Raw genomic sequence first — 13636 nt, 5'->3', positions numbered from 1 at the left:
AATACGATAATTTCCCCAATTCTAATCAGTTACTTGACAACAACTAGTCTCATGATCAAGTTAGTTCAGCTTGGACCTTGACTATAAACGGAATGGTCCGTGATCCGTTCCGAAGGCCGGAAGGTGGGTCAATGGCATTCCGGGGTCGGCAATTGTTCAGCAGATGATAAGTAAAGAGCCGATAAGATGATGTAGCCACATCATTTATAAGAAATACTGTCATCAAATACATTCTAGACCAAGTAACTGATTATCATATTCTTCAATTCGCATTATAACCACTCAATCAATATGGCTACAGACGCTCTCCACGATGTCCGTCCTATGTTTGAGCTCCGCGGACGAAACTACATCGTCACTGGTGGAGCTCAAGGCATTGGTTTCGCTTGCACGCGAGCTATTTGCGAAATGGGCGGTAATGTGGCTGTGTTAGACATCCAGAAAGAACCTACTGCCGAGTTCAACACGTTGAGTGAGAAGTTCTCTGCCAAGACTGTTTACATCCAAACAGATGTTACGTCACAGGAGAGCATCAATGCGGCTTTCGACAAGGTGCTGAAGGGGTTTGAGACCATTGACGGTGTTGTACCCGCTGCGGGTATCGCTATTGATAAGCCGTTCCTGGAACAGACTTGGGAGGAGTTTACCCGTATTCAGGACATCAATGTAAGATATCCGGTCTGCCAAGATGGATTTGACTAACAGGGATAGGTCCGGGGAACGTTCTTCGTGGCTCAACTTGCGGCCCGCCAGATGGTCAAGCAAGGTACAGGCGGAAGCATGGTCCTCCTCGCCTCTCAATCCGCACACATCGGCCTTCCCGGCTACCGCATGGCGGCATACAACGCCTCCAAGGGCGGTATCCTCATGCTCTCCAAAGCCTTGGCTGTTGAGCTAGCACCAAAGGGTATCAGGGTGAACACGATCTCACCAGGATTTGTGGACTCTGAGATGACGAGGACTGTTCGTGAGCTTAAGAGTAAGAGGGAGGGAGAGCAGATGTGGTTGGCACCGCCGAATCAGAGGTTGAGTACGCAGAATGATCTCACAGGGGCAGTTATCTACTTGTTGAGCGATGCGGCGAGACATACTACGGCGGCGGATATTCCGATTACAGGCGGGTTGCATGCTGGTACTATTGATGGATTGATTAGTTATGAGAACAACTAGGTTGAGTTTAGCGTTCAGAATGATATGAAATTGAGTTTATCCATCTTCCCAATCATTATTCCTTCAGCCTCAAACCTTAATCTTCAACTGGGTATTCCATCACACACGGCTGCATCGTTGAGGGAGAGTCGGAGCTGAATCTCATTCTGCACGCTGTATTACCCAACGCATGTCTATCATAATCTTGGTATTACCAACTGGTGCCACTGATAGCCAAGTCGGTTGTTAGCAGATGAATGAGATACCTTTCCCGCCGTGAGCCTCAAGTGATAAGCCTTCAGCTGACCAGCGGTCCGCGAAGCGGATACCGCACCCGGATCCGTTCCTGAACCCCATACCCGCCCGCTATCTTCAACATTATCCGGAATTGCGAATCATCGGCTACGGGATCATAATCATCATAATTCATTCCTGACGCTAACCATAATCAAAATATACTCTCCGAAAACATGTGATTAACATCCCCAATAGGCCACTGCAACCTTAGCGAATCCTCCCAGCCCATCTGCATATCCGTATCCGAAATTACCGTCCCAGCCACCGCAAATCCACCCGGAACGACCCCGTTATTAAAAGGCGGCGAGTACTCCGCATAAGGCTGGAAATCCCCAACTGGCTGTGCGAGACTTGCTCTTCTGATTGACTCTGTGACGTTATCTAGACCCTCGTGGCTTCCTGGACTCGCTGGGTTTAGAATTCCCAGGCTGAGAAGGTTACGCCGCATTTCGATGAGGCGCTTGGCGAGACGACGTGCGGAGCGCGAGCGGTGGGTATATTTTGTTGTGAGGGTCACGCACATGCTGAAACTGCCGCCGAGAGATTCGATGAGATCGGGGGTTAGGCTTGGCAGCATCGTTGCTCTGTTTTGCTTTATGAAAGCGATGAGCAGAAATGCTAGACCAGCGGTGCATGCCAGTATATGCTGGTAATGTGGATGCTGTTTGCGGTAAATATCAGTAGTCACGTCAAGCGTGTGCAAGACATGAATGATATCGTAAACTCGATCAGTTGCCGATCGAACGTGGTTCTTTGTAATCTCAATATCCAACTCTGAGAAGAAGAATGGTTTAAGGAGTTGACTCCGAACGGATTCCGCTCGGAGATTTAGTAAGATCGTCCAGGTTGGCGGACGAGTTGATGGATCTGTATGCCATGTCTGACAGTTTGCAACGGTGTAATCACCAACAGCTTTCTTTCTCCACTGCTCGATCTGAAAGCTCATCAGCTCAAATGAGTTTTCATCGTTATATCCTTCGCCTTTTGCGGCGTTGGATATAGGTTCGCTGAAGCGATCGCTTATTAGGATGAAAGAGAGCATGGCCTTGAGGTATGGATTTTTGACAGACGATGTTGACATGGAGCTGAAGCTCTTGTCTTGGAAGTGTGTCGGTAGACCCGTTGCGTAGCTCCATTGTCGATCAAGAATGACGATACTGCTGATGAGAGTGCAAGCCTCTGTGCGCTGAGCCTCTGTCTTGACTGTATGTCTGAAAACTTCGGCGTTATGGAGACCAAGTTCCATCAGCATGCGACCTGCGATACCGCACATGCGCCAAGCTGAGCGGGGCATCTCTTGGAAGAAGTCATACCAGCCCTGTTTGAATTAGTAAATTTCTCATTTTAGACAGTGGTAATACCATACCTTGAGGAATATTATGGTCGCATGCTGAATGCTATTAGCGGGTGCGGCCAGCTTCGCATTTACAGCATCCTGAAAACTATCCCTCAACAAAGTCTCCGTATTCGAGCTCGAAGGGTTTCCATCAGCCCTCAAAGCAATAGCCAAACACAAGTTCAATATCAATAACAACTCGTACGTAGCAGCTCCAGTGCTCGATGCCAGAACATCCCAGATTCCAGCACCAGCTTCAGCATACCACGAGCGCGTCTGCATGATGAGCGCGTCGATATCAACAACGGGATGAAGTTCACCGACAACTTCTTGATAAATGTACAAAAGCTGAGTGGCGTCTTGCAACCCCATAATTGAGCGGAATGTCAAAAGCATGGCTGGATCGCCTTTGTCGATTGTGCGCGGTGACACGGAGAATTGTGTATTTTGCCCATCGTTCTGATCTGCTTCGTCGGAAGCGTCGTCCTCGTGAATACTGGCAAGTTGTAATTGCTTTTGTTGAAGTGGTGGGCCTGGACAACTATTTCGTCGGAGTTTTAGTTGTCCCACGTTCAATGCGTAGTCTGGACATGTTGGGCCGTAGAAATGTTGAGAGGCGGTTGTTCGTGAGGATTTTGGCGTTGAGCTCTGATCATCGGTGGTGGATTCAGTGTAACTGTGACTGATGATGGGTATTGTATTGGGATTTGCGTTAGGATTAGGATCGCGGGGCCGTGTCGCAGCAATCATGGTCATTGGCGATGGAAGATTCGTTTGTTCCTGGTTACTCGAGTATTGCACTTGCGATGCCAAGCTATTTAATTGCTCCTGAAGACTAGAGAGCATATCAACTATCGCAGCTTGATTCGTCTGACATGAAGTCCCTGAAGTTGTGCAATCACGGTTCGTAGTCGCAGGGATCGGGTCAGTAATGGCGGGCGCTGGAGGCGCTGCTGTCGTTGTAGTTGGGTGCCAATCGTCACTCTCAAGACTGGAGCTATTATTCTCAAGACTGCTGCTGTAACTGCAATTTTGGTTTCGGCTTGAGCAGTGCCTGCATGGCTGTCGTCCGTCGCATTTTCCCTTTCGTCTTCTACATGCGTCGCATGCGCGTAGAGCATATGGTGTCCTCCGTTTTCCGGTTTCTCCGGTTGAAGTGCTGGATTTCTTTACGCCTTTGGGTTCACGTGCCTGGGCCATGGCTAAAACAGGGGTTCCGTCTGCCCCCTTTGTCGCGCCGCGTTGATGAGTATCCCAGTGTAACCAGTCAATCGAGTCTGTCCTTTCATTTAATATTCTTTCGAGTATGTCGGAAGTCGGGTTAGAGGTGAGAAAGGCGGAAACTCGGGGGCAAAAGATGAAGAAACACCGCGTTGATTATTTATCTTGGTCAATCTTGACTAGCGTCGGTCTTCACCTTGGACCCATGCGGGGTAAACCTGACTAGACTGAGATCGGCGAGACTAAGCTTCTACTTCTTATCTCTCATAATTTTAGCTGCAGAAATAAGTAGCGGACTTCTATGGATTCGGTTTAGGTGGTGGCCAACGACTTACATGAGCGGTTTGGAGGCCAATCAGACATTATCGGTTTGCAAGACCCTTATCATTCACCCCGGTTTCGGAAGAGCATCCGCTGCATTGGTTGGGAGGGTTCAGGGTAGATGATTCAGATTATCACATTTGACGGCATGGCCGAGTCAAAAGATGCAGGTGAAAGCGCTCAGCTGGAAACACAAACGCCTCATAGTCATTAATGGTGGCAATGTCTTAGACTGTTGGTGAGGACGTTGTAAGGGTTGCGGTAGGACTAGACAATTGCCGCACTGATACCAATGCGCTTCAAAGGTAGTGTGTCATCACGAGTGCGATTTGCAGTACTCTCTGGCATCACCCCCACGCATTTGTGCTTTTAACATGTCAGAAACAGCAAAACTCACAAGCCAATGGTCTTATACAAGTTTACCTCGTCATACAATAACACTGATTCAATTGGCTATAATTCCTCCATGGCTATTGAGGCTCAACAGCACGCGAATCTTGAGCGTCCAAACAAGACCCCGAGTGGGGCAAAGTTGTCGTCATACTTTGGGACCGAATACTACCCGCGGGAAAGAAAAGTTAATGTTTTACTCAAATCAATTGACGCCGAACTAATGCTTCTAACAAAATGCTAAACTAAACCTCCCGAACCTTGTAACTAAACATCTCATTCGAAGCCACCGAATTCCTATCCCTCATCTTCGCCGCTGTATCAATACCCGTCACCGGCACACGATACTCATACTTGGCACCTTCCTTCTGTCCTGCAACAGGATACGGGAAGGGAAGATACTGCGGTATCAAACCCAATTGTGCAAGAACAGTGCCCTGGTCCCACGCGATATGTTCATGGTAGAGACGATCGCCGCGGATGTTTACGACTGCTGTGAAGGGGACTTCCATCTTCTTGTCGGTTGGTGGAACGCCGGGAAGTCTGAGATGTTAGTGAGGGATACTAAAAGGGACAGGAAGTGACGTACAGCCAGTCAATTGTCTTATTATGTGTGAACTTGTAGAGGAACTCATCGACTACTCGGTCAATACCGATTGTGCGGCTGATGAGTTCAAGTTCTGTGTCGTCTGAGTTTTGAAAGATGAAGTTATCGCGGTAGAAAGTTGTAAGTGACTTGCGACCGATGCCACCGGTAAGCTGAACCAATGTTAGTACCTCAACCCATCCTCAATGTAAAAGCTGCAGTGAACTTACAGTAGGCACGTGATTAACATATGGCTGATCAACCATAGTACTCATTGTATGCTCAACCGACCGGTCCGCAAACTCATAATAAGTATGCTCATCCCAGATAGCCTCCAGATCAAAGTACGGGCCATTAGTAAGAGGCTTGAGAAACGTCAAGTTTCTTGTGTGCGATAGAGACTCAGTCCAGTAGTCAAAGTCATCTTGGAATGGAGTTGCCATGAGATGAGACTTTGCGCTGGAGTATGAGTATGTTGTGAGGCCATCACCTCTCTCAATGATGGCTGTGCGGCCTGCAATGTGGCGCAGGATGGGAATATTGGACTTTTCAAGGGTTGCGAGATCTGCGTCGTTGGCGTAGATCACGGCGCCTATTAGACCAGAGTTGTTGACTGAGCCAGCTACCTGGTTCCATAGCTTGGGGTCATATGCTGTCGGAGAATTAGTATCACGTCACCAACCAACACACGGACTCACTCACCGATAAGTCCAACTTTGCTATCCTTCTCCAATTGCTCACAGCCCCTCAAAGCTTTCAAAGCATCACTCAACGCCTCAACCGCATCTCTCTTAAACGCCTTAGCCTGTATCTCAACAACAGCATACCCCTCCTCAGCCCACTTCAAAAGAGCAGAAGGAACACCCTCAACAATCTCCAAATGCTTCTCCGAGTCAGGACTCAGAATAACAAGACCAGGTCCACGACCCCGTCTCGAAAGTGGAGGCAGAAGAGTTATCCCCTCACCAACAGTCTCAGGCTTGGCCTGGGGAAGAGGAGCAGGAGGCTTTGAAATGTCGGCGTACATTGTGAAAATTGATTGGTTGATTTTCGAGTCTGGGGGTAAAGGTGGTCTAGGCGCTGCTCGAAGAAACAATATATAGATAGTAAATTAAAATGTGAAGTACGTAGAGCGGAACTCCGCCGAGGTTTGGTTGAACCCCGGATTATGATACGAGGGGTTATCGCGAACCCCGCTTTTGACAAGTCTTATCGCAGATCTGAGATAAACGCTTCAGCTTCGGAACTTCCGGTCGGAAAGTCCGTAGGCGCATGATGCGCTGTTAGTCTTTAAGCTAAACATGATAACCGAGTCAACTCCAGCGAGTCATCTCTGTTCCTGCGTCACTAATCTGGATTAGATATATGAGTTACAGGGTTCGGAACACTTACTGAAGCTCTCGTGTCGTTCCGTAGTGATGATTTACCCCAGATAAGGCAACTGATACGTGGGGACGGAATGGGGGTGACGGAACGTGGAATCTGGGGTAGTAGCTAAGCTAGTGTTATCGGCATTCCTTGTTTACGACAGTTCTACAGCAGTCGAGATATCGTTCCGACATGTATTGGTTGTTTGAGGGGTTCAGCTGAGTTGTCAGTTGGAGATTAGACGAGGTTTTGGAGTGAAACTGACGTTTGGGGATACCCGACGCTTGTGGTTGGATAGATATAGAAAGCCCATGGTTCGCCCCCTTGGCTTGTTTGCATCATCATACTTGCTTCTTTCAACTAATAGAGGATACACGATCTTGCCTTTTACCTCTCAACGCTCATTCTTCTATCTTTATCAAGACAACATGACTAAATCCTATGATGTCGTGGTTGTAGGCGCTGGTAAGCCTCTCCCTTCTGCTCCCAGAGACATCGTCATCTAACAAGTCAGGATGGTTCGGTCTGGCCGCCGCAAAAGCCATTAGACAAATCAGCCCCCACGCCAATTTGGCCATCCTCGAATCCGCCGAGTCATGCGGTGGCACTTGGTCCAAGAACCGTCTCTATCCCGGTCTCAAGTCCAACAATATGAAGGGCACATACGAATTCCCCGACTTTCCCATGGTCGAGAAGAAATACGGCGTCAAGCCCAATAGCCACATCCCCGGAACTGTCCTCCATCGATATCTCACCGACTTTGCTAAGCACTACGACTTTCACGATCGAATCCAGTTTAACACTTCTGTTAACTTGGTAGAGCGAAATGGCGATGCGGGCTGGAGAATTAGTGTTACTTCCCCCGAGGGAACAGAAAGTATCACTACTGAGAGATTGGTGCTGGCTACTGGTCTTACATCAACACCGAATATGCCCCAGTACAAGAACGCTGACAAGTTTGGCGCTCCTCTCTTTCACGCTAAGGACTTCTGCAAAGAAGCTCCTAACCTGAACGTCAAGAAGGCAATTGTCGTTGGTGGTGCCAAGTCTGCCTTTGATGTTGCTTATGCTCTGGTTCAAGATGGCGCAACAGTCGACTTGGTTGTGCGCCCTACAGGAAACGGACCAGTCTGGATCGCTCCTCCTTTCGTCACACCTCTCAAGAAGCGACTTGATCAGTTGCTCAACATTCGATGGATGACCTGGTTCAGTCCTTGCCCTTGGGGTCAGGAAGATGGTTTCCCTGCTGTACGAAACTTCCTCCATGGAACTTCTGTCGGCAGATTCCTCGTCAGTAACTTCTGGAAGGCTTTGAGTAACGATGTCACTGGGGCTATCGGATACGACTCTCACCCTGAGCTTGCGAAGCTCAAGCCTTGGCACTCTGCTTTCTGGATTGGTAGCGGACTTAGTATTCTCAACTACGATAGCCCTTTGTTTGACCTTGTTAAGCAGGGTAAGATCAGAGTTCACATCGATGATATCGAGTCATTGGAGCCTAACCGAGCTGTCCTTGCATCTGGCAATGTTATTGACACCGACGCTATCATTTGCTCAACAGGATGGAAGAAGGAGTCTACTATCAAGTTTGCGGAGGATGAGCTTGGTCTTCCCTACTCAACAGAAAAGAGGCGCTCCTTGGCCCAAGCCGCGGACGAGAAGGTCCTCTCTCTGTATCCCGGCCTCAAGAAGCAACCAGAGCTCAATGTCAAGCCCAAAGAAGCCAATCCTCTTCGCTACTACCGCTTCATGATTCCCTCCGGTATGGTCAAGACCCGTGACTTGGCTTTCGCCGGCATGATCTCAACCGTCAGCACAGCCACATGCGCAACCATCCAAGGCCACTGGATCGCTGCTTTCCTCGCCGGCAAGATCGACCGCATTCCTACATCCGACAAGGAGATCACCGATGAGATTATGCTTCACACTCAATGGGGCAAGTGGCGATACCCTTGCGGTTACGGAGCCGATCTTCCTGATCTTGTATTCGAGGGTCTGCCTTATTGCAACATGCTTATGAAGGATATGGGACTCGAGACACATCGCAAGGGAAGTCGGTTCCAAGAACTAACCTCGCCTTATCTCCCTGCTGACTTCAAGGGATTGGTTGAGGAGTGGAAGGAGAAGCATGAGGCTACTGAAGAGATTAACGGTGTCGAGGTTGAGCAACTTGCTGGTGCGCTGAAGAAGGCGTAAGGTGTATTGTTTTGTCGTTAGCATATATCCATGGTCGAGATTGTTCGCGCTACTGTCCATTGGCAGTTATCGCATGATAGCAGAATGAAAACGAGTATTCTTTAGTATTTTCCTGTGACTCTTTTCTCGATGATCGAGGTGCTCATGAAGACTGTGATTAACGTTCTCTAGCGTTGGCGGCCTATCTCTTTGACCGGCATAAGCCGTCCACGAAGTCACGACAGGGGCGGGGGGCCAATCAAAATGACCGTGACGACCGGTACCTCTATACACACCTAAATTAACGTGTGATAGAAGTACCAACAGTCAGCATTGTTACAAATCGCTACATCACACACTTTGCAGCCGTACCTAGTCTGCCGACCTCGCGCATTTCCTGATATAACCTCGAGATGACCTCCTTTTTTTGCCCTTTTAGAGGGTCGAGGCTGCCCTTGCCGCAAGCCTTTACAAGCAAGGCAATAAGAAGAGCTATTTCTGCCTCTATAGACATGATTAATATCTCTTTGTAGGTGATTTTGCCGTACTTCTGTATTGTCAGTGTCTTCCTCCTTCCCTGTACGGTATCTCTTCCTTATGCCGCTATCAGTGCCGTACTTGTTGAAAATGGCGTTATAAACAGCCTCTTTCCAGTCTCGAAGCGTGCTATAGGGCTTCCAATGAGGCTGCCGGGTCTTCTTCTGCAAAATGAAGCTATTCGCAAGTGCAACGTCAAGGAGGAAAGACCAAAGCAACGCCTGCCAAGGACCGCGCCGGAAACGGTGCTGATATGAGGTATAGGATCTTATCTGATCGCCGCGGTCCACGTGATTCATTTCATCGTTATACTGGGCGGCAACAGAAGGAATAGGGATTATCCTAGCCTGATCTCCGTTGAAGACCTCCTTCAGGCGTTGTGCCTCTGCCTTCGTGCCTCTTTTGGCGGGCAATTTCCTCTCTTTTGGTGTGCGGTTGAGAGGGGCTGCGCTGTGCATAGTTGAAAGGAAGAGCACCACAGAGCTATCCTTCCAAGCGATTTGAAGGACCTAGAGGGAAGGAAAAGAGACAAATTAGTAAGGAAAATACAGGTAAAGTTGTCTATACCTGTTTATCCTTCGTCGGGATCAAATACACCTTGTTATATAGCAAAGGCTTGCCGTCAGGAAGCTTCCCGGTCTCTTTTATCTGCTTCATCACGGTGGTGATGCCGCAATTAGGGCGTGCTGTGCCTGTGGCCCCGTATCCAAGCTGCCGAAGGAGGCGGAAGAGCTGCGGTGATGAGAAGAGGTTATCTGTAAAGACGTGATATGTCGCTGTTGACAGCCTTTGCAATAGGTGAACCACGACGCTCTGTGTATTGCTAAGAGGGATCTCAGTCCGTAGCTTTCCCTTCTTGCCGTACGGCATCGGTACCTCTAGCTTGACTGTTACAGGCATAACTGGCGATGCCTTCACATGCCAAAGCCACTGCAGAAAGTAGCCCTGTTGCGCAATAACCCATACTTTAAAGCCTACCGGCGTGGGCTTTCCCTTGACAAGCGTTGTCTCTTTTGATCTGCCTGTAAACGGCACCATACACTCATCTACAGTCAGATTAGTCCCTGGAAGATAGAGCTTGATAGACACCCTTTGTATATGTTCAGACCACTCTTCAGCCGCTTGGAAGGTCTTTGGAAGATTCCTCTCATCGCTCACATCGAGATTGGTGTGATCAAAGGTGCGGAAATACCGTGTGATCAGCTCGAACTTCTGTAACGGCATGAACTTTGTAAATGGATGAAGGGGGCGCTGATCTCCTAGGCTAGGGGCCTTCCAATGGTCCTCGAGGGATATTTCCCTATGAATTCCTAGGTAAATAAGGATACCAAGCCATACATAAGCCGTTGCAGTGGAGATGCCTTCCCAAGCATGTAAGCGCGAGTGGTCGGAAAGGGGGGTATTCCAGCTATCTTTAATACCATTATCAGCGCAGAAAAAAGCCCAGTCCTCGGTATATCCAACCCATGACTGTACAAGGGAAATAGGCACAAAAAGCTGGAATAATTCAAGTGGTTGCTGGGGCAGAGGGTTGATCTGAAAATCACGATATTCTAGGTTGAAAGGTTGAAAATCATCACCGCGGCCCTCTTCGGGCGGAATATCAGGTGCGCCGGTGGGGTCATTAGCAGCTGCTGTAAAAGGCGGGCTATCAAAGCTATGATCATCTATTATATGTATCTCTTGGGAGCTCATCGTTCTAATTGAGACTCGTTAGGGTCAATTTGTATGAGGATTTTGATGATTTTGGTGGTGTTGAAAGAAGAAGCTGTCTGATGGGAACTTCATGTACCCTGCAGGTACCTGTAAAAAAGCGGGGTAAGTGACCTCGTGGACGGCTTATGCCGGTCAAAGAGATAGTTGCAGGCTTCTAGTCAGTGCGTTCTAGCTGGTCTCGCATTGCTGGAGGAGGCTGGCCACTTGAGCTTCAGCGCTGACGCCAACAGCCTAGACTATGCGTTTCGCCAAATTACGTCGCTGTCCGTTGGCGCGGGTATGACTTGTTATCGAGCTCTCATAAATGACGTTGCTATAACAATGCCAAAGAATGCTTGGCGATTTTCTTACATCTGCGACAGATCCAATTGAGTAATTTGAACCTTGTAAACTGATGTCATTTGTCAGCCAGAAGCGCGCCCTTGAAATGAACTATGACGCTGCTTACCATCAACTGATGCGACCTTGAATTATACTTAAAAGAGCTTATCTCGACTTCAAACTCGCTTCACCATCATCGAACACGCAGTGCAACAGCGCAGAATGGACCGCAGCTTCGATATCACGACGGAAACGGGCGCTGCGTCGATTCACGGCGGCATCATTCCCCTAGAACCCCTCAATCCGAAAGCGAAGATAAGAACAGCCAATCAAGCCAGCACCAACAATGACAGCGACACGCAACTGAACCCTCCAGTTCCCGAAGAGGAAAATGCTTCAAGCGCACAAGACTCAAATGGTCTGGGGATATCCAGGACAAGAGGTGTCATTGTCATCGTCACTCTTGCGGGCATCAGCTTTCTCAATACCATGGGCTCCGGCATTCTCATCGCTGCGCTTCCCAAAATTGCTGACGACGTTGGCCTCTCTGAGAACCTCATCCTCTGGCCCGCAGCGGTGTATGCGCTCGCAGCTGGATGCCTATTGCTCATCTTCGGTGCCATCGCTGATGTTGTCGGGGCCAAATTGATGTGGGTTACCGGGAGTTTTCTCTTTGTCGCTTTCACGTTGGCTGTTGGTCTTGCGCAGACAGGCATTCAGGTCATTCTTTTTCGCACTCTACTTGGAGCCTCGATATCGATGTGCTTACCTACAGCTGTCAGCTTGATAGCCAATACCTTCCCCAAGGGACCTTGGAGAAATGTCGCGTTTGCGATCAACGGCATGGGCAGTCCTCTTGGCTACGCTCTCGGCCTCGTTCTTGGAGGTATCTTCACCGATACGATCGGCTGGAGATGGGCTTACTACATGAGCGCAATTATAAACTTTTGTCTGTCCACAGGCGCAATCTGGTCGCTTCCCTCTGTTTATACTCCATCAGAGCGGAAATGGACGACGCGCTTGATGCATGAGATTGACTGGGTTGGAGCTACCACTATGAGTGTTGCGCTCGGCATGCTGCTCTATGTCCTTGCCATGATCTCATCGTCGTATAAAAGGCTGGATGACCCGCAAAATATTGCACTGTTGACCGTTGCCATTATTCTGTTAGCTGCATTTCCCTTCTGGATGGACTATCAGGTCAAGCGCGGAAAGCCAGCCTTGATACCCAACAGCCTCTGGAAGAATCGGTCTTTCACATCAGTTTGTATTGCTGTCTTCTTGTGCTGGGCTTCGCTGAATGGTATTGAGTATTTCACAACGCTATAGTGAGTCCCTTGAGATACTAATTTGATCACTTACTGACCCTGGCCCCGTAGCTTCCAAAAGGTCGAGGGTCTGTCGGCTCTAGAAAGCTCCCTCAGATTTCTACCGCATGTCATCATGGGTGTGGCGGTCAACATCATCACTGGCTTCCTCATCGCCAAAGTTAAGGTTCGCACGTTAGCTGTTGTCTCAGCACTTGTGACAATGGTGGCCGCCCCTCTGATGGCCACCGTTGACGTTGGTGAGAACTACTGGCTTGCTCCTTTTTGGGCCATGTTCCTTTCACCCGTCAATCCGGATGGTAGGTTAAACCGCACTTTGACCTGGTCAAGCTAATGTAAAATAGTATTATTCACTGTGTCAAACCTCGTGATTTCCGACGCTTACCCCCCAGAGATGCAGTCCCTCGCTGGTGGTGTCTTCAACGAAGTCGCTCAATTTGGCAACTCAGTCGGTTTGGCCATTACCGCCGCAATTGCTGCTTCAGTTACAGAGCACTCCAACATCACGGAACGCCAAGAGGCTTTGATGAAAGGGTATCGGGCTGCATTCTGGACCATCTTTGCCAGCTGCAGCACTGTCACCATTGTAGTATGGCTTGGTTTGAAGAAGGGCGGTATCGTTGGAAGGAAGCAGGATTAATTATGAGTGTCCAGAATTTTTAATAACTTCAAATGGTATATTCTTAGCAACTACTTAACTAGGACTTTCCAAAGAGCCTTCTAGCAAACCCTCGAGCTCCTTCTGAGCGCGTGATCATCTTCTTACGATCTGCCTGGAACTGATCGGGAGAAGTCAAGACGCATTGGTTGGCTTGCTCGTGTTTCGACGTCCTGAACCGTATTTGACACATCCAGACGCCCTTGAGAAACTCCCCAGGTGACGGTATCACT

The 13636-nt window shown here is 48.9% G+C and overlaps 5 protein-coding genes across 5 annotated transcripts; 3 read left to right on the top strand and 2 right to left on the bottom strand.

Annotated features, from left to right (window-relative positions):
* Nucleotides 1–238: 238 nt before the first annotated feature.
* FOBCDRAFT_315463 (uncharacterized protein) lies at nucleotides 239–1203 on the top strand. Its single transcript, XM_031173262.3, has 2 exons — nucleotides 239–666; nucleotides 712–1203. Exons 1-2 carry the CDS (start codon nucleotides 292–294, stop codon nucleotides 1168–1170), a joined length of 834 nt encoding a protein of 277 aa, XP_031050047.2. The 5' UTR covers nucleotides 239–291; the 3' UTR covers nucleotides 1171–1203.
* A 1135-nt stretch (nucleotides 1204–2338) lies between these two features.
* Nucleotides 2339–4366, bottom strand: FOBCDRAFT_92733 (uncharacterized protein; the record flags this gene model as incomplete). The annotated part of the gene is made up of 3 exons (XM_031173261.3): nucleotides 2339–2764; nucleotides 2813–4059; nucleotides 4339–4366. Coding segments are annotated over 3 exons (1701 nt in total), but the record flags the coding sequence as incomplete, so codon positions are not given.
* Nucleotides 4367–4913: 547 nt separating this feature from the next.
* FOBCDRAFT_176250 (uncharacterized protein) lies at nucleotides 4914–6439 on the bottom strand. The gene is made up of 4 exons (XM_031173260.3): nucleotides 6003–6439; nucleotides 5531–5952; nucleotides 5304–5473; nucleotides 4914–5257 (listed from the first exon to the last, which is right to left on the bottom strand). The coding sequence occupies exons 1-4, from the start codon at nucleotides 6325–6327 to the stop codon at nucleotides 4960–4962; spliced, it is 1215 nt and encodes a 404-aa protein (XP_031050045.2). The 5' UTR covers nucleotides 6328–6439; the 3' UTR covers nucleotides 4914–4959.
* Nucleotides 6440–7096: 657 nt separating this feature from the next.
* Nucleotides 7097–8864, top strand: FOBCDRAFT_126233 (uncharacterized protein; the record flags this gene model as incomplete). The annotated part of the gene is made up of 2 exons (XM_031173259.3): nucleotides 7097–7133; nucleotides 7183–8864. The coding sequence occupies 2 exons, from the start codon at nucleotides 7097–7099 to the stop codon at nucleotides 8862–8864; spliced, it is 1719 nt and encodes a 572-aa protein (XP_031050044.3).
* A 2681-nt stretch (nucleotides 8865–11545) lies between these two features.
* FOBCDRAFT_176246 (major facilitator superfamily domain-containing protein) lies at nucleotides 11546–13399 on the top strand. The gene is made up of 3 exons (XM_031173258.3): nucleotides 11546–12745; nucleotides 12797–13044; nucleotides 13090–13399. Exons 1-3 carry the CDS (start codon nucleotides 11640–11642, stop codon nucleotides 13383–13385), a joined length of 1650 nt encoding a protein of 549 aa, XP_031050043.2. The 5' UTR covers nucleotides 11546–11639; the 3' UTR covers nucleotides 13386–13399.
* The last annotated feature ends 237 nt before the right edge of the window (nucleotides 13400–13636 follow it).

This window comes from Fusarium oxysporum, chromosome II, assembly GCF_013085055.1.
Source record: "Fusarium oxysporum Fo47 chromosome II, complete sequence".
Lineage (NCBI taxonomy): Eukaryota > Fungi > Ascomycota > Sordariomycetes > Hypocreales > Nectriaceae > Fusarium > Fusarium oxysporum.
Note: the sequence above shows the minus strand (reverse complement) of the source record. Positions and strands in the feature narration are given on the sequence as shown.

Bases quoted from the DNA above. Each gene is read 5' to 3' on its own strand.
- FOBCDRAFT_176246 (XM_031173258.3), top strand. From the start codon at position 11,640: ATGGACCGCAGCTTCGATATCACGACGGAAACGGGCGCTGCGTCGATT. The intron at 12,746-12,796 runs GTGAGTCCCTTG...CTGGCCCCGTAG, and splicing joins GAGTATTTCACAACGCTATA to CTTCCAAAAGGTCGAGGGTC. The intron at 13,045-13,089 runs GTAGGTTAAACC...AATGTAAAATAG, and splicing joins TTCACCCGTCAATCCGGATG to TATTATTCACTGTGTCAAAC.
- FOBCDRAFT_315463 (XM_031173262.3), top strand. From the start codon at position 292: ATGGCTACAGACGCTCTCCACGATGTCCGTCCTATGTTTGAGCTCCGC. The intron at 667-711 runs GTAAGATATCCG...TAACAGGGATAG, and splicing joins CCCGTATTCAGGACATCAAT to GTCCGGGGAACGTTCTTCGT.
- FOBCDRAFT_176250 (XM_031173260.3), bottom strand. From the start codon at position 6,327: ATGTACGCCGACATTTCAAAGCCTCCTGCTCCTCTTCCCCAGGCCAAG. The intron at 5,953-6,002 runs GTGAGTGAGTCC...ATTCTCCGACAG, and splicing joins TAGCAAAGTTGGACTTATCG to CATATGACCCCAAGCTATGG. The intron at 5,258-5,303 runs GTACGTCACTTC...CTAACATCTCAG, and splicing joins AATAAGACAATTGACTGGCT to ACTTCCCGGCGTTCCACCAA.